Source organism: Physella acuta, unplaced genomic scaffold (genome assembly GCF_028476545.2).
Source record: "Physella acuta isolate Inbredline_101_S28 unplaced genomic scaffold, ASM2847654v3 ptg002107l, whole genome shotgun sequence".
NCBI classification, from domain to species: domain Eukaryota; kingdom Metazoa; phylum Mollusca; class Gastropoda; family Physidae; genus Physella; species Physella acuta.
Genome location: NW_026733608.1, coordinates 40724 through 59161, shown reverse-complemented (window position 1 = coordinate 59161; position 18438 = coordinate 40724). Strand labels below are relative to the sequence as shown.

Here is an 18438-nt window from a genome sequence, read left to right as displayed (position 1 = left end):
GTTTTTTAAAAAAAAGATTTTACTTGTTGTAAATATAACCGTATATTTTCATTTAAAATCAGGAATTGAGGTTTTTTTTTTGCAAGTTTTTTTTTTTTAGTTTTCTTTAGATATTAATTAAATGTAAGTATAACTGCTTGTCTAATTTTTGAAAATAATTCTAAATCTCGTGACATTTTTTATTATTTTTAAAATTACAAATTTTCACTGCGGTGAGTCTAGGGGTTAAATTATACAAACTTTAAAGAACAAAACACGGCGGATGTTTCTGAGAGAGGTCTCCCGACGTTGACCATATGATGACGGAGCTATATCGGACGTTGACCATATGATGACGGAGCTATATACCATATGATGACGGAGCTATATCGTCCAGCGGACGTTGACCATATGATGACGGAGCTATATCGCACAGCGGACGTTGACCATATGATGACGGAGCTATATCGGACGTTGACCATATGATGACGGAGCTATATACCATATGATGACGGAGCTATATCGTCCAGCGGACGTTGGCCATATGATGACGGAGCTATATCGTCCAGCGGACGTTGACCATATGATGACGGAGCTATATCGCCCAGCGGACGTTGACCATATGATGACGGAGCTATATCGTCCAGCGGACGTTGACCATATGATGACGGAGCTATATCGGATGTTGACCATATGATGACGGAGCTATATCGGACGTTGACCATATGATGACGGAGCTATATCGCCCAGTGGACGTTGACCATATGATGACGGAGCTATATCGCCCAGCGGACGTTGACCATATGATGACGGAGCTATATCGCCCAGCGGACGTTGACCATATGATGACGGAGCTATATACCATATGATGACGGAGCTATATCGCCCAGCGGACGTTGACCATATGATGACGGAGCTATATCGTCCAGCGGACGTTGACCATATGATGACGGAGCTATATACCATATGATGACGGAGCTATATCGCCCAGCGGACGTTGACCATATGATGACGGAGCTATATCGCCCAGCGGACGTTGACCATATGATGACGGAGCTATATCGTCCAGCGGACGTTGACCATATGATGACGGAGCTATATACCATATGATGACGGAGCTATATCGTCCAGCGGACGTTGACCATATGATGACAGAGCTATATCGGACGTTGACCATATGATGACGGAGCTATATCGGACGTTGACCATATGATGACGGAGCTATATCGGACGTTGACCATATGATGACGGAGCTATATCGGACGTTGACCATATGATGACGGAGCTATATCGTCCAGCGGACGTTGACCATATGATGACGGAGCTATATCGCCCAGCTAACGTTGACCATATGATGACGGAGCTATATCGTCCAGCGAATGTTGACCATATGATGACGGAGCTATATACCATATGATGACGGAGCTATATCGCCCAGCTAACGTTGACCATATGATGACGGAGCTACATCGCCCAGCTAACGTTGACCATATGATGACGGAGCTATATCGGACGTTGACCATATGATGACGGAGCTACATCGGACGTTGACCATATGATGACGGAGCTATATCGGATGTTGACCATATGATGACGGAGCTATATCGGACGTTGACCATATGATGACGGAGCTATATCGCCCAGTGGACGTTGACCATATGATGACGGAGCTATATCGCCCAGCGGACGTTGACCATATGATGACGGAGCTATATCGCCCAGCGGACGTTGACCATATGATGACGGAGCTATATACCATATGATGACGGAGCTATATCGTCCAGCGGACGTTGACCATATGATGACGGAGCTATATCGGACGTTGACCATATGATGACGGAGCTATATCGGACGTTGACCATATGATGACGGAGCTATATCGCCCAGCGATCGTTGACCATATGATGACAGAGCTATATCGGACGTTGACCATATGATGACGGAGCTATATCGGACGTTGACCATATGATGACGGAGCTATATCGCCCAGCGATCGTTGACCATATGATGACAGAGCTATATCGGACGTTGACCATATGATGACGGAGCTATATCGTCCAGCGGACGTTGACCATATGATGACGGAGCTATATCGCCCAGCTAACGTTGACCATATGATGACGGAGCTATATGGTCCAGCGAATGTTGACCATATGATGACGGAGCTATATACCATATGATGACGGAGCTATATCGTCCAGCTAACGTTGACCATATGATGACGGAGCTACATCGCCCAGCTAACGTTGACCATATGATGACGGAGCTATATCGGACGTTGACCATATGATGACGGAGCTACATCGCCCAGCGGACGTTAAACGGCCGGATCAAGGGGTGATCAGCCTGTCCCGCACGCCTCCATCTCTTTGGCAAGGAACGTTGATTAAACTTCCTAACGTAGATTCCGCCTCCCTGAAAAGAGGATTAGCTTTAGATAGGCTTAAATCCTCCCCACCGGCTCGTCTAAACGTTCTTTGCCTGCTGACTTTCTCTTTCACCTCGCGATTATTATTTATGATCTCAGGTTCCTAGGGCAACTGACAACACGCGCAATATAGGGAGCAGTTTTCACGCGACCAACATGAACTTAATTTTTTTTTTAAAAAGCCCTTTAAATTCCTTCTTCGTAGTCTCGGCTTATTGTTAAACTGAGAAACTTGATACAATTTTGTGATTTTAATTTTTTTTTCTTTTTTTTTTTCTTTTTTCTTTTGAATTTTAAAAACAACGTTACTTGTTAGTTCTATCCCGAGCCCGTATGGTCAGGTTAACGTCCCGTGTTTTGTTCTTGAGTGATCTACCAACACCAACTGTAGATTCAGACATTCTCTAAGTAATACACAATCATTACAATGATACATTTTACCTCTCTCTATTTCTATATAGGCCATGCAGCTTTAGATTCAGACATGTTCTCTAAGTAACACACAATCATTACAATCATACATTTTACCTCTCTCTATTTCTGTATAGGCCATGCAGCTTTAGATTCAGACATTGTAGTTGTAATCAACTGTATTTTTAGATCCAGACATTTCAGCTCCTAGACATAATCTCACGAATCTTCAGGTTCAGACAATTCAGCTCTCAAATATCTGTTCATATATTACATCGTCTCGACTTTCTCTTTAAAGTTCAGCAATAATTAGTCTATTCTCACTTACATCTACATTGCTTTCAATAATTAAATCTTGTTTTTATTCATTTTTTTTTAAATATTTTTTTTTCTTCTCTCTGGAATCGTTGAAAAAACTCAAATATAATTTTTTTTTTTTTTTTTTTTACTTCTTCTCCCTGGAATAGTTTAAAACAACACCACAACTAACACACCTGTATCAAACACACTAGAGCACACAGCCCCCATTGAACACACATGTGTGTATATTTACTCTTGTTATCTTCCCATCCTGACCTAAACGACACAGGCGACACAGCACCGCCCAGTGACGACGACCAAAAGCATGCTAATGTGCCAGCAACACGCCAGCAGGACATATCCCGTACTATACTGCTTTAAGCATGTTTCTTTTATTTTTTTATTTTATGTACTCTTCTGCTATTGTGGTTCAATTTTACAAACATTTTTAAAAAAAATAGTATTTTATGTTTTTTAATGTTGTGTATACATGTATGCATGCCGTTTTTAGTGTTTCCTTTATCCCATGTAATCACTTCTATAGATTCTTGCAGATCTTTTTGTAGATGCCAGACTTACTTATTTATGCATTCATTTCTTACATGTCATTTTGTTTTAGCACCTTTTCTTTACATGCATTGTTTTGTATTTTTAAAGAAATGTATCTAATTATACGTAATTGTTAATTAACTAAAAATAATATCTATCATCTGGTGTTTGTTTAGCGTTTATGTGAGAGATCGAGAGATTTTCGATGAATTTCTGTACACAGTCCATCACGTCGGCGTACATTTTATAACTTACTGAGACAGGGTTTTATACAAATAAAACTAGATAAAAAAAGTTCATTTTTTATTTATTTATTTTAAAGTGAATGGTTCCCCGTAGTGTGATTCCCATCTCGGGGTTTTGAGCTGGTGAAAGTTTTCTTCCAGCCGGGCTGGTTGTATGCTGGGGTGTAGTGTGAAACAGGAGCCGTGGAATAACTGTAAACACGGTTTCCTGGCTAGCACCGTTACTAGTCCATTTGCTCCTTCAACACTACACTCGCTTATCCGCCCTTGCCGAGGTTTTCATTAGCTCACAGATCACGTGATCGGGGGGAAAAGGGGGGAGGGTAAAAAATACCGGAGAATATTTTGATCATGTGAGGCTTGGAGTAGTAGAATAAATAATTGGGAAGGGGGGAAAGGGAGAGGGGGTGAATTGAAAATGTATTGGTTAAGTTCGATTTGATGAGTTGGGTAAAGTAGTTGGTCGAGTAAGTCACATAGCTAACCCTGTGTGTGAGTGGGGCGCTTTGCACCGTTTTACCTTCCATTAGAGGAGTTCCCCCGCGCACCCGGGGTGTTGCTCCTTGCCTGAGTGGAGATCTGTGGGTGCCATTAGGCCAACTACTTGATGCCACTCGCAAATGTGGCCACTTTCTTTAGCAACCTTTGGCAGGCACATTCGATGTGTGTGTAGTATATAGTCTGCATATATATATATATATATATATATATATATATATATATATATATATATATATATATATATATATATATATATATATATATATATACTTACACATGTGTATTTTATAGTGTAAATATATTCTATTACTAAAATTCACAATAAAATCACCAATTCTGTAGCTTTTCGCATATTCAAACAAACAGACACATTTTCGTAGTGTAAAATAAATGTAGGCAATGCTGCTGTCGTCGAATGCCAAGTAAATTGGCTCCAATTGAAAGTAATGCAGTTTCTCGAGGATGGTTTTGGGTGAGCGTATCTAGTAGACTAGCGCCACCCATGGTGAGTTCTTCACACATCTGTTGGAGCATGCCACGAGCTTCGTCTGCAGAGGGACAAGTTTGGGGAGGGTGGGGGGGGGGGGTTTAGTTACGTGGAGGGTGGAAAAAAAGTCGCTGTTCAATATTAGGGTGGGATGGGGCAAATATTTTAAAATAAACAGTTGATGTTTATTTGTAGTTTTTTTTTTTTTTTTTTTTTTTTTAACTCCGCGTTACTGCTATGATTTGGTATCTTCAGTGTTGGTAGTCATAACGTGTTCGTAGACATAATATTAAAAAACGAATAGAATCACATACTTGTGTTGTGAGTTGGTGGAGTTTTTACAGCTTCAAAAAGAACTTGATAGAACAAAATCAACACGGTCCATAATTGGTTTTAAAAATAGCAGTAGTCCCCGGCCGGTTTTGACCCGATGGTTTATATAACAAGCTGAGGGGAGGGGCAGTAATGTCTTGACGACGTAGGCCATCAACGATAGGGGCAGTCGTGACTTGAAGGTGATACGGGCCCACAAGTGTGATGTAAAATATCCCGCCCGGACTGGTTATAGAAACAGTAAAGGGAAACAACCAAAGAAAATAGTCATTTTTTTTTCTCTCTCTCGTTTCTTCGTTACACTAGCCACGCCACGGAGTCGAGAGGTATTAAATGAATTCTCTTTATTTATTTTAGAGAATATAAGGACGAGTTACCGTTCCTGGTGCCACGCTCGACCCGCTTCTACTATCAACACACGCGCGCTCTTAATTTTAAACAAATATTTTTTATTCATTTACTTTTAGATTGATGCAAAAACCTGGTAATCCCCCCCCCCCCCCCCCTTCTCTTGACTTTTATTAGGATTTTTTAAAAAAATCCTTCAGCATTAACTCTGCAATAGGAGAGATTAAGCCACCCCCTCCCCCCCCCCCCCCCACATCACCATCTAACTTACATCAGTCAATTGTTTCAATGATTATGTGGATTAGTAATCACATTTGTGTCCTGTTTAACTTGATGTCCAGACAAGGAGATTAACTTTAAAAAAAAAACAACTGGAGTTGAAACTTTTTTTTAACTTACCCACGTATTTTTATTAAAAGATTCTGTGACACACTCACCTACATTTTTTCAGATTAACATATATCATGTTTTATCAGATAACTTTAGATGTCTTCGGTATTATTTAAACAGCATTGTGGTTTTTTTTTTTTAAACAAAGCTGGACAGATGTGCGACGGAACACATTTTCTTACAGCACATACACCAGATTTATTGTCCCTGCTCGTTTATTCTGTGTTTATTTTCAATTCGTTGCTTTATGTTTTATGGAAAGAAAAAAAATATATTTTTTTTTTGCTTGTATATTAGAGTGGTGGGAATCACAGGATTTCCAATGTCATCCATTCATCTTTTCATCTCTCATCAATATAACATCATTGCGTTTTTTTTTTTCGTTTTATTTTTATTACCTTCGAAAATTTTGTTTCGTCAAATTTTGTTCCCGCGTTTTTTTTAATGCATGCCTACAATGCAAAAATTGCTGATACAGACGTTTGTGTTTTTGAGTATGACTCTAGATGTGTCTTTTCTTATGTTACCGCTTCATGAATATCCACACTTGTATATTACAACCCCTTTCCTCCATGTACAGCAGTAGATGGCCTTGTAGCAAAGTGTCCCCACCCCCCCTTCAATAACAACCGTAGTAAAGGGGACTAAAGCAACAGTGGAATTCGTCATTGAAAAGTTCATCTCTAGAAAACTTCCATCAGACTTTTCAGCAGTCTAGCCAATTTTTTTTTCCACTTCGGAAATGTTTCCTCTCCCTTCCCTTAAAAATAATAATTGAAAAAATATGAACATTGAAGTTTTAGATGTAAGGGGGGAAGGGGGGAGGTCTAAACACAATGGAAACCACTTTTGCTTTAAAGGTGTGAAAGCTGTGAATAAGAACAAATGTATATCTTGCCTGCATCTTCTATTGTGTTCCTTCTCTGCTGTTTTCACATATACTCTAACAACGTTAGGGAAAAATTCAGTTTAAATAAATTAATTAAAAAAAAAATATATATATCAGTATAATTAGAGAAAATATTAAATTAAGTAAATCTTTTAAAAAAAAGTAAATTTCTGATTTTATTAATTCTAAAAGTAGTATTAATTGGTAGTTGTCACCAATAGTTAGGGTTAGGGTAAAAAAAATGCAAACCTTTTAGGGAAAAAATAGAACCACTTGGGGTTGTATCACAATGAAATTGTGAACTAAAAGAAAGACAGTCTGCCAAAGAGTCAAACTCAAAACAACCAAGCTGTTTTATCAATTTTTGTCTTGTAGGAGAGCGCAAGTACATTTGTTCGCTCTGCGATAAGGGATTCAAGCAACTTTCCCATTTGCAACAGCACTTCCGCATACATACGGGTGAGTGCAATGTGGTGAAACTATTACTCTAGCAGTGCTTTTATTTCAAGTCTATTTGTATAGAATGAATCTTTCAAAGAATTGTCCATATGATCAAAGAAGTGGTCAGGTGTTTTTAATATATTTATTTTTAAAAAATACTGAATAAGTTTTTAAAAAATTAACTAGAATAAATTTATGAAAAAAAATGATTCAGGTCATCCTATATATTTATTTGAAAGAATTTTTTTTAAAATGTGGTGGAGCAGTTTTGCAAGAAGTATAATAAAATAATTATCAGTGTTTGGATATTGTCTTATTAAGTTTAAACAAGTTTTCTTCATTGAAAAAGTGGTGAAAACCCCTTTATGTCCAAAAGCGTAGTGTATCTCTTGTAATGATCTTTAATCTTAACATACTGACTGGAAACACGTACACTTTAAAATCAGAATATCTCAAGAGGTTGGTTAATCTAACCTGCTTGGTGTTAAGTCTTGATTAGCTCCTCCAATGAAGGTTTATTGTCAAAATACATTCCCTGGCATTTTTTTTTAATAATGACACAAATTGTCAAGGTTATAAAAAAAGCTCTGAAGGTTAGAATTTCAAACAAAGTTAAAATATTTTTTTAGTCATTCGTGCTGTAGCGTTGGTTTTTTTTTTATGTGGACTAGTGTTACTTTAGATAGACACTGACCTACCAAGTTTTTTAATCTATTTAGGTCAAAAAATCTTTAAAAAGTCGATTATCTTATTTAGACCTAATGTTCACTTTCCCACCATTCTTCTTCACAGTTTGGGGATATGCACTTAGAATTTATATAGTGATAAAAACGAACACGTTTTTTTAATCACTGCTTTATTGTAAGACAGTGAGGTGTTGAGGAGTTATTTTACCCTAGGAGCTAGCTTATGATTTGACTGTCTTTTAAGTTTTGTTGACACCGCACTCGTCTTGTTTTTCCCAGACGAGCGCAAGTACATCTGTTCTTGTTGTGAGCGGGGATTTAAACAGCTTTCACACCTACAGCAACATTTTAGAATTCATACTGGTGAGTTTTTTCTTCAAGGTAGAAGCCGTCCACCTCCCCCCCCCTCCCGCTATCTTGTCAAACCTGTCCTGGTCCTACTAACAATCTGTAGCCTGCGTGGTTTGTTGGCTGTTGTCCTTGTGCTTGAACCTTAGCTGGGGCAGGTTTGACGCTACCAGTAGTTAGTGGTAGGGCTTCTGTGGACGTGTTTAACCCTACACTGGCCACATTATCAGTACAATGTTAAAGAATGGTACTGTTTGCAAAATTTGTGGAGTTGTTTCTGTCCACACCTGGAGCATGACATTAAAGAAAGGTAGAACTTAAAAAATCTGTGGGCACATTTAACCCTGCACATGCCAAATTCAGAGAATCCTGTGAAAGGAAAGTATGACTAGAGAAATCTGTGGGCACATTTAACCCTACATAGACCAGATTTGGAGAATCCTGTTAAAGAATAGTAGGACTAGAGAAATATGTGGACACATCGAACCCTACACATGCCAAAGTCAGAGAATCCTGTTAAAGAATAGTAGGACTAGAGAAATCTGTGGACACATTTAACCCTACATAGACCAGATTTGGAGCATCCTGTTAAAGAAAAGTAGGACAGAAAAATCTGTGGGCAAGTTTAACCCTACACAGGCCAAATTCAGACTATCCTGGCAAAGAATGGTATAGGCTTGAGATATCTGTTCAGTGGCTCACATTTATCCCTACATTTAACCTCACACCCTGGCCAACCTTGTAGCATCAAACCCAGCCATTCATTGCATGTCATTAACCCTAACAAAAAAAAACTTTCTCAAGTTCAACAACAGATCTCCACCAGGATTACATTCTAATACACCCAGCTATAGCTTAACTCTAGTGATGTGGGGAGGGGGTGAGGAGAGAAAGGCACCCCTCCTCTCCCTCACAAAAGATGGTTACAACTATTGTTATGTAAATGAGTTTTCTCATTTCCTGCATGGTCTTAAAAAGACAATTGATCCAGCTGTTTCAGCTGAGGCTATGCTGTACCTGGCCCTATAGGGGCTGTTGCATTGGAATGTAGTTACCCAGGAGATATCTCAGTGGGGTAGACAGGAGGATTACATTAAAAATGTCAAGTGAAACATCAGCAGATCATTTTTTCCAGAATTTTTATTTCAAGTATTGCTGCACTTTCATTTAAACATTTAAATTTATCAAAATCTTCCATGAAGTATTTCATTTTTAAAACAATTTTTAACATTATAAAGAATATCTTGGAAAATAAGATACAAACCTGGCTAAAATTATTCATATCAAATCATGAGACAAAATATTTCAAAAGCGTTCCACTATTAGATCTCATGATAGAGTAGTGATAAATGAACCAGCTCGTACAAGTTCAGTTAAAGCTGGTATACAATCATTTAAAAAAGTAATTCCGTATGAAGTTTTTGCTGCAGTAATCATAGCAACTTCACCAATGCTGGCACATTTAAAGTTGGCCTCTCATTAGGATTTCAAAGGCAGTTGTTTTTTTAGAACTAACTCAAGATCAGTTCTACCATGGTTTTTGTTAGAACTAACTCAAGATCATGCCCACAGAAGTTCTACCATGGTTTTATTAGAACTAACTCAAGATCATGCCCACAGAAGTTCTACCATGGTTTTATTAGAACTAACTCAAGATCATGCCCACAGAAGTTCTACCATGGTTTTATTAGAACTAACTCAAGATCATGCCCACAGAAGTTCTACCATGGTTTTATTAGAACTAACTAAAGATCATGCCCACAGAAGTTCTACCATGGTTTTTGTTAGAACTAACTCAAGATCATGCCCACAGAAGTTCTACCATGGTATTTGTTAGAACTAACTCAAGATCATGCCCACAGAAGTTCTACCATGGTTTTTGTTAGAACTAACTCAAGATCATGCCCACAGAAGTTCTACCATGGTTTTTGTTAGAACTAACTCAAGATCATGCCCACAGAAGAAGCTTTACCACACCTTATTGTGGTGTTGCTGTTCTTGTATCAAAAATATATGTTGTTGTTTGCTTCTTCTTCCAGGTGAGAGAAAATATGTTTGTCAGCTTTGCAACCGTGCATTTAAACAAATGACGCATTTACAGCAGCACCATAGAATTCACACTGGTAATAGCCTGGCTGTCCCCACCCCCTCCTTAATACTAGCTTGTTATTTCAGTTTCTTGCATGCAGCAGATTTGGTTTTGTTGTGTGAAAAATGCTGCCAGTCATCTTGAAGCATTTTTAGATGAATACGACTTGTTTCTAAATTCAAATTCCCGTGTGTGAACCCCTTCATATGTTCACAAAATTCTGACATCTTTTTTTTAATCGTTTAGCATCCTTAGATAGTTTTATGTTTGCACATGTTTGTTTTTGTCACGACAACCTTGATGTAATCACGCGCATGAACAAAAATCGAGCGTCTACATTGTATTTATATATACAAAGCAATAGTTTTTTTTCCCATCACAGTCATGGCTGATGATTTCCATATTTGGAATTTTTGTGTTTATAAAATCCCCTGAATATTTTTGTATTTATTTTTTAGTGTTGGCTTGGTAAAAAAAAAATGTGTAGTTAAATTTTTTCAGACCCTTAAATTTTTTTTTAGAAGATAATACTGGAGGAACAGGCCCAGTGTGTACGCCAATTTGTCTATGTATATATAACATATACTGTATTCTCGATTTTTGTTTTCTCTTCATAGGAGAACGCAAGTATGTTTGCCAGATATGCAATCGTGCATTTAAGCAAATGACACACTTGCAGCAGCACCATATCATACACACGGGTAAATACCTTGGGCTATACTGTAAACTGCTTTATTTTGGGACATTGATAATAATTAGGCGAGCTTAAAAATATTTTTCTTGAAATATAATAGAATTATAGAAGTTTTATTTTGAACTTTGAAAATTGTTTTTTAATGTTGGAACTTGACAGTGATCATCTAAAGGAAATTTTTTGCAATATTTTCATAGGAAAAGATTATTTGTACACAAAAAGTTTTGTTTAAGATTGTCAAATCTACACGAAAAATCGTAAAGTCACCTAGCTTTAAATCTAATCAATGCAACGAAAAAATTAAAACCATTTAGAATTTTATTAAGCATGTAAATACCTTGTAAAAATGAGTCCCATGAATATGAAGATAAAAATAGAGGGGTTTACAGTGATTATTCTGTGTGTTTGTGAGAATGGTGTTGGACATACACGTTTTACACTAGATCATTCTGTTGGCACTCTACAGAAATCGAGCTTACAACCTGTCAATTTAGTTTTTTGTCTATCGTTTTTTTAATTCCTTAAATTTTTGTTGATTCAAGTTTAAAATAAAGCAATACATCCTCAAAAAAAGTGATTTGGTTCTTTGCAAAATTCGGAAAGCTTTATTTTTTTTTTTCATTTTAGTGTTTTTAACACAAGCTGAGGAGGGAGGAAAAATAGTAGTTGAGTAATCTCGATTTTTGTCTTTCCTCACTTAGGAGAGCGCAAGTACATTTGCCAAGTTTGCAATCGTGCATTTAAACAAATGACACACTTGCAGCAGCACCATAGAATTCACACAGGTAAAAAAAAAAGCTCTGGAGATTGCTTGTGTACACTGACCCAAGGATCTAGCACTGGTCAAAGTGTTAAAAATTTTGTAAATGCTCACACCAAAACCATGTACCGTCTTGAAGTGTGCTGTTAAAACATATTAAGCTCAGTTTGAGCTAGTAAGAGAATGATACAAAAACATGACATCCTTTGGTCAGATGTTATACAATGTACCTCAGTGTAACAGTATGTGCGTGTGTGAACGTGTTGGTCCAACGTGTTTGTCATAGTATGTATTTACTGGTGTTATTAGCAGTAAACACACACAGTTTAATCATTAGAAATTTTTTTTTTAATGCTATCAGCTTTTTAAATTGTTTTAAAAATCTTCAAGTTATGTGGTTGCTTACAAGGTATTTCATTGTGAAAAAATTCTTATCAGAAATTTTTGTGTTAATGATTTATTCCAATCCACCGATGAATATTCTTGCACATTTGATCATATTAAAAAAGGGATGTTTTGTACAAGAGATATAACCTAAGTAAGAAGTTTAATCTCTCATGGTGCTTCTACCCTTCAATCATAAGGACAACTTAGAGATGTAACATTTCCTATTTTTTTTTCTAGGAAATTTTATTTTTTCGCTTCAAAGTAAATTTTTTACTGAAAATTTTATGTACAAAATAAAAATAAAACCATTGTTTTTTAATTTTTATTGACATTAATTTTTTCTTAAAATCTCAAATTCCCACTTGGGAAACTTATTGTCAAAATATATCAATGCACCCTGCTTCTGACAGAGAGAGTTCTATTTATTTAGGCGGTCAGTTGCATCTCTATGTAATTATGCACCTCTTCATGTCCAGCTCTGAAAAAGAAATGTCTACTCTCCTTTTTTGTCTTTTCTCCCCTAGGAGAGCGCAAGTACGTTTGCCAGATTTGCAATCGAGCATTTAAGCAATTGACCCATTTACAGAAGCACCATGTTATTCACACTGGTAAATAGTAGGACCTTTCTTTCTGTGTCTGAAGTGTTCTCGGCAGTCTTTTAAATTCAAGTTTTTGTGTGAATGTTTTTGTCGACAAAAATCGAGGTTGCTTATTTTTGAGTCTGACACATCTGACACTGAAATGTGTGATAACAAAACTAAAAAAAAAAACAAAAATTTCTTCCAAAATGTACCGCATGGTTTGCTCAAAAACTCAACTTTTTATATGATCATTGTTGTTAAAACAATTTCCAACATATAAATTTTTTTGGTAGTGGAAAATATGATTATGCTTTAAATATTATCTTTGATATTGTTAAGTGGATTAACAAACCTTATTTTCTTCTCATTATAATCACAGTAATAGAATTCTGGAAAAAATATTAATCCTGTGAAATCAGACTCGAAAAAAAAAGTAATCTCGATTTTTGTATTTCATCTATAGGGGAGCGCAAGTATGAATGTCAAGTTTGCAATCGTGCATTTAAACAAATGACACATTTGCAGCAGCACCATAAAATACATACTGGTAACTTGTATTTTTGTCTCTCTGTTTTGAAAGTTTTGTGAATGTTTTGTTTTGTTATATATTTCATGTTTTCATTTACTTATGACTTAAAACCTAATTAGACGGCATTTTCCATTAATTCCAAAAATATAATTTCTCTTTTGTGTTTCTGGTTATTAAAATTAATTGTTTCTACTTATATGCAGAGAAATTTATTTGGAAATGATTTTAACCAAATTTTAAAGTAGTAATTTTGTCACCATTAATGACTTATTATGAATTATTAAGCTTAGGGTTAGCTTCTATTTTTAAGTAGGTCCTAAGAATAACTTTTTAAAGTTTAAAAAGAATTAATAAAGTATTTTTAACTTTCTTCACAGGAGAGCGCAAGTATATTTGTCAATGTTGTGATCGTGGCTTTAAACAGCTGACCCACCTCCAGCAACACTACAGAATTCACACTGGTAAGGTTTCATTGTGGAGTCAGAACAACCCGTCTGCTGGCAACCTAGTGCTAGAACCTCAGTAAACTTCACACTACATTAAAAATTGTAACATAGAAAAAAGAATATCTTAATTCTGTGAAGTTTAGTATAATAGAGATCTTTTTGGGTAGTGGATAGTTATCGCCTCCTTATTGAGACATATTATCAATTACTTATGCCAGTGCTAAGGTTGGCAAACATCACACTGATTGCCGAGAAAATATATTTATTTAGAAATTAAACAAAAGTCTGCTGCATGATGATTTAAAGTGTATTGTATTTCTAATGTACTGAAAAGTAAATTTGTTGAAAATAAAATTTGTCAATCTCAAACATGCGTTCAATTTTTTATCTGCACATTTTTTTTTGCAAATAGCACATTTTGTTGTTATGTCCGTTATTTCTAATTTACTAATTGAGCTTCTGTGCTGTTCAAAAATACATTTTTTTACATGTCATTTTATATTTGATTTGCATCCTTTTCTGTTGGGCTGAGCTAGTTAACATACAGTTCATCAATAGCTTTTTAAAAAAAATTTCAGTTTCTTGACTCTGTTAGTGCTGTTTATGTATTGATTAAAAAATGATTGTAGTTTTTGTTTTACAACCCTGCCACAAAAATAACAGGACTAAAACTGACTGAGACTGGTGCCAAGAAACTTTTCTTTTCCTCTACGCTTCATTTGTTTCTTGCTACATAATTGTCATGAAAAATACTAATTTTTTTTTTTTACATTTATATATTTTTGTTATATTACATCTTGTTTATTAGGTTTTTGAACTCTTGTTTTACTTAGTAAAGAAAATTTTTATAACTTAAATAGTACAAATATCTTCATAATTCTTTTTCTAGATGCTTCTCGTCCATTTTCTATTTCCAATTCACTTAGGTGCAGACTTAACACTTTTCTTACTGCCGAACCATTAATTTAAGATTGAATTTTTAAACCGCTCAAGTTCTACAGGACAAGATGAGAAATTAATTTCAGTGGACATAAAACATTGATGTAGAGTGTTGACATTTTTTGTGAAGTTTTTAAAAAATCTTTCCAAAACATAAATTTTAAGCAAATATTACGTTAAATTGTTTTTTTTTTAAAAAAGTGTAAAGATGCACTATTTGGTCCATTGTGGTAACTGCTATTTTAACTATGTGTGACCAATTTTTTTTGTTTTGTTTTGTAGTTTAAAAAGAAAATTTAGGCATGAATTTTATTTTTCTGTTTGATCAGTCACACTCACATCTGTGTTTTTTTCTATCCCCCGAAATTTTTTTTCTTTTATTCTCTCTCTTGTCTTGTAGACGAGCGGAAATACGTATGCCAGTGCTGCGACCGGGCCTTCCGCCAGCAGTCGCACCTTAACCAGCACTTCCGCATACACACAGGTAAGTGCTTGAGTGGTAGTTCCATACCTCCAGTCATAGCACATACACATCATCATCACTGCATCTTTCAAATGAACTTTTTTAAAGAAAAAGTAATCCTGAAACCGTTTTGAGATTTTATTTTATTTGTTTGTTTATACTTGTATATTTTTTTAGATTTTCATCCAGAGAAGTTCTATCCTCAGAAATCCAGAACTTTACAGTGTTTTATTTAAAAAAAAAAAATTTTCAACTTATACTTCTGTTATTTTTTTTTTTCTGAATTATGACTTTTCTATAGAATTATCATTTCATTTTAACCCTTCGGTAATTAAAACCATATAAAAAATCTTTTGATTGATGAAATGCATAGTATTTGTATAAATGCATTTTTTTGTTTTGATTTTAGGTTTTTGATTCATTGCACAAACACATACATTTGCTTCTCAAGTCATCCTGTCGCACTCATTTAATCATTTTGTTTTCAACAGATTTTTGTGATTGCTCTGAACCAAAAATTGCTAAATTATATTCAATAAATTTCCACTGATTTTTCGTACATTTTCTTCCCCCCTTATAGGTGAGAAGCCGTATCGATGTAAATTTGAGAACTGCGAGCGGGCATTTGCCCAGTTGTCCAATCTTCAACATCACATGCGTAACCATGACGACCAGGTAAAAAAAGAGGCCACTCGTATTCACAAATGTCAGATTTGCCATCGGTGCTACACAAACGAGAGCAGTCTGAAATCTCACACTCTCAAGGTTTGTTAGCCAGGGAATGTTGTTTGATCATTTGTTTGCTTTAAGATCACCAAAGCATGTATCATATCATGTAGATGTCTTGATGTAAAAAAAACAGCAACAAAAAATTGAATCTGAAATGTTTTTTTTCTTTCCTATCAAAAGTGCATATGTTTTTTTAGACTCATTGTCTTCATCAGCTGCTAAGTGTCTCATAGCTAGAAGCATTTTACATTCTGTTTGATTGTTTTATAGTTGTTTTTTTTTAATTGTGCTAAAAAAAAATCTGTTATGTTGCTCCGCTAAGATTTTTTTTTTACTTGTCATCAATGGTAAATTTGAAATAGTTATGATGCAGATTTTTGTCATGTAAGTTTATTTCCCTAACACTTCAACAAAAATAATTTTTTTCTCTTCATTATTAGATGCACATCCATATCAAGCCCATCGACCAACACCCACTCCCTACCCCAAAGAAAAGACGCAAGCGAAAGAATAAGGATCTGTATGGTGGCGCCCCGACCATGGTGCCAGTCTCCTCTTCCTCTGATGGGAACTTCAACAACGTCATGCAGGGCATGAAAGCAGGCGGCTCACGGACACGCAGCCCCACATCCTCTGACGATGATGAAATTATATTTGTAGGTGAGCAGATGGGTCCGCCACGCGTGGACAACTTCGGGGGTCCTGGAGGTGGGCTCGGTGGTCAAGGACAGATGCTGCAAGGTCCAGGCGGAAGAGGTCACGACCTCAGCCATCAATTACAATTCACTGGAATGGGAAACTTCTCTCGTGGTGCCGATCCTCTGGCGCTCCTGGCGTCTGCCAACAGGTTTACCCTCCAGGACAACATGATGTCCAGCCTGGGAGGGCCTCTCAACTCCTTTTCAGACCAGCTGGCGTTCAGAGATGCGGCTCTTCTCAACAGTCGTTTTGGTGATCTCAGAGGAGTCCCCGGCCAAGGCTCAAGCTTTGATGACAGGTTCTCATCAGGCAACTTCAACCAGCAGCAGCAACAACAGCAGCGGGACCGAGACGGCTTTGGGAACCACAATGACATTAACAGCCGGGCCAACAGCGCCTCCAACAGCGACAGCAACATGCAAGCACAAAACGGCAACGCCAACGAGAACCGGAACCAGATCCCCGCCCACAACCAAGGAATGATCCGAGGATCTGGGATGGGCGGCCTAGGTGGAAGCCTGGGCGGGATGATGCATGGGTCCGGGCAAGGGGGACTGGGGGGTTTGATGAAGCAGATTAAACAAGAACCTTTGGATTACTTCCCCTCTTCCTGCCACGGAGGGGATCAGTTTTCTGGGATGGGGGTCAACAGCGGCGGAGGCTTCCTGTCCCCCCAGCACCTGATTAACTCCCACCTGCGAGGCCAGTTGCCTTCCCTGAATGTGCCGCTGATCCGGGACCACTTCTCCCAGCACCAGATGCTGCCTCACTCATCTGCTTCTCCTGTCACCTCCTCCACCTCCGTCACCAACGTAGCTCCATCCTCCACCCCCTCCTCTCTTCCATCCAGCACCCCTTCCTCCTTGGCGTCCCTCCCCCTCCCCTTGTCTCACATGGGTCTCTATCACCAGTCCCATTTTTCCAGCACCCAGCGGATGGGAGGTCTCCACCCATCCCCGGCCTCCACCCCATCCAGCCAGCTGTCTGTGGGAGGGGCTAACCTTCCCAGTAACCTAAGCACTCAAGGGGGGCGATCCCCGCTGGAGCAAGAGGATCTGCGCTGCTTCTCTCCACTTCGAAACTGAGCTAAAAAAAAATGTGTACATGTTGAATTGACATTTTTTTGTTGAAAAAAAAAACCAAGCTGTAACAATTATGAGATGAGCACAAACTTTTTTAAATTTTATTTCTCTCATGCTTGAATTTAATGAAAAAAAAAATGACTGAAACATTGTTGGTTAAAAGGGTAATCTCCCTTTCTTGCTGTGAACCTCTGCCATACTAAGATGTTCCACCAGCTAAGAAATCAGCCTTGATCTCCCTGCCAAGACTACATATTAACTTCTAGTCCATTACACCAACTGGTGTGGCTCTTCACCAGAACTGCCATCTTACAGTGGATCCAACACAGTACCAGCTGGGGTGCAATGTAACTTCTAGTTTCTTTTATGTCTTGCATTTATGCTGACCAGTTATATAGCTTCGTAGAACTGTCAAAGATTTTTTCTGTGCATATTTTAGTCTAAAATGTATGTGTATTTATATGCTGTTTACGTGGTAATACATTTTTTTTTATCATTCAGTTTGGATAGTTGTAAATTGTATAGAATAATTTTGTTTTACCATCATCTACATTTGTTGACCAGTGAAGTTGAAACAAGAATTGAATTAGAGTACAAGCACCAACATATTTTTACTTTGTAAATCTTTTAAACTAACCTTATACAACGTTGTTTCAATTTATAAACCAATAGTTTCAATTCTTTTTTTCATCAATGTTGAAATAT

General features: G+C 37.1%; 1 protein-coding gene across 3 annotated transcripts in view; it reads left to right on the top strand.

Moving 5' to 3' along the window:
- Window positions 1–18212, top strand: part of LOC131932187 (uncharacterized) — a 49604-nt gene extending 31392 nt beyond the window's left edge. Inside the window, exons 4-14 of one of the 3 annotated variants that reach the window (XM_059289060.1) lie at window positions 3408–3482; window positions 7236–7319; window positions 8267–8350; window positions 11042–11125; window positions 11820–11903; window positions 12790–12873; window positions 13310–13393; window positions 13753–13836; window positions 15161–15244; window positions 15804–15988; window positions 16393–18212. In XM_059289060.1, the coding sequence (XP_059145043.1) occupies window positions 3408–3482; window positions 7236–7319; window positions 8267–8350; window positions 11042–11125; window positions 11820–11903; window positions 12790–12873; window positions 13310–13393; window positions 13753–13836; window positions 15161–15244; window positions 15804–15988; window positions 16393–17736 (2276 nt within the window). In that variant the 3' untranslated portion in view covers window positions 17737–18212. The remainder of the gene's footprint in view (window positions 1–3407; window positions 3483–7235; window positions 7320–8266; window positions 8351–11041; window positions 11126–11819; window positions 11904–12789; window positions 12874–13309; window positions 13394–13752; window positions 13837–15160; window positions 15245–15803; window positions 15989–16392) is intronic. The other 2 variants (XM_059289061.1, XM_059289062.1) reach the window with 2 other exon arrangements.
- The last annotated feature ends 226 nt before the right edge of the window (window positions 18213–18438 follow it).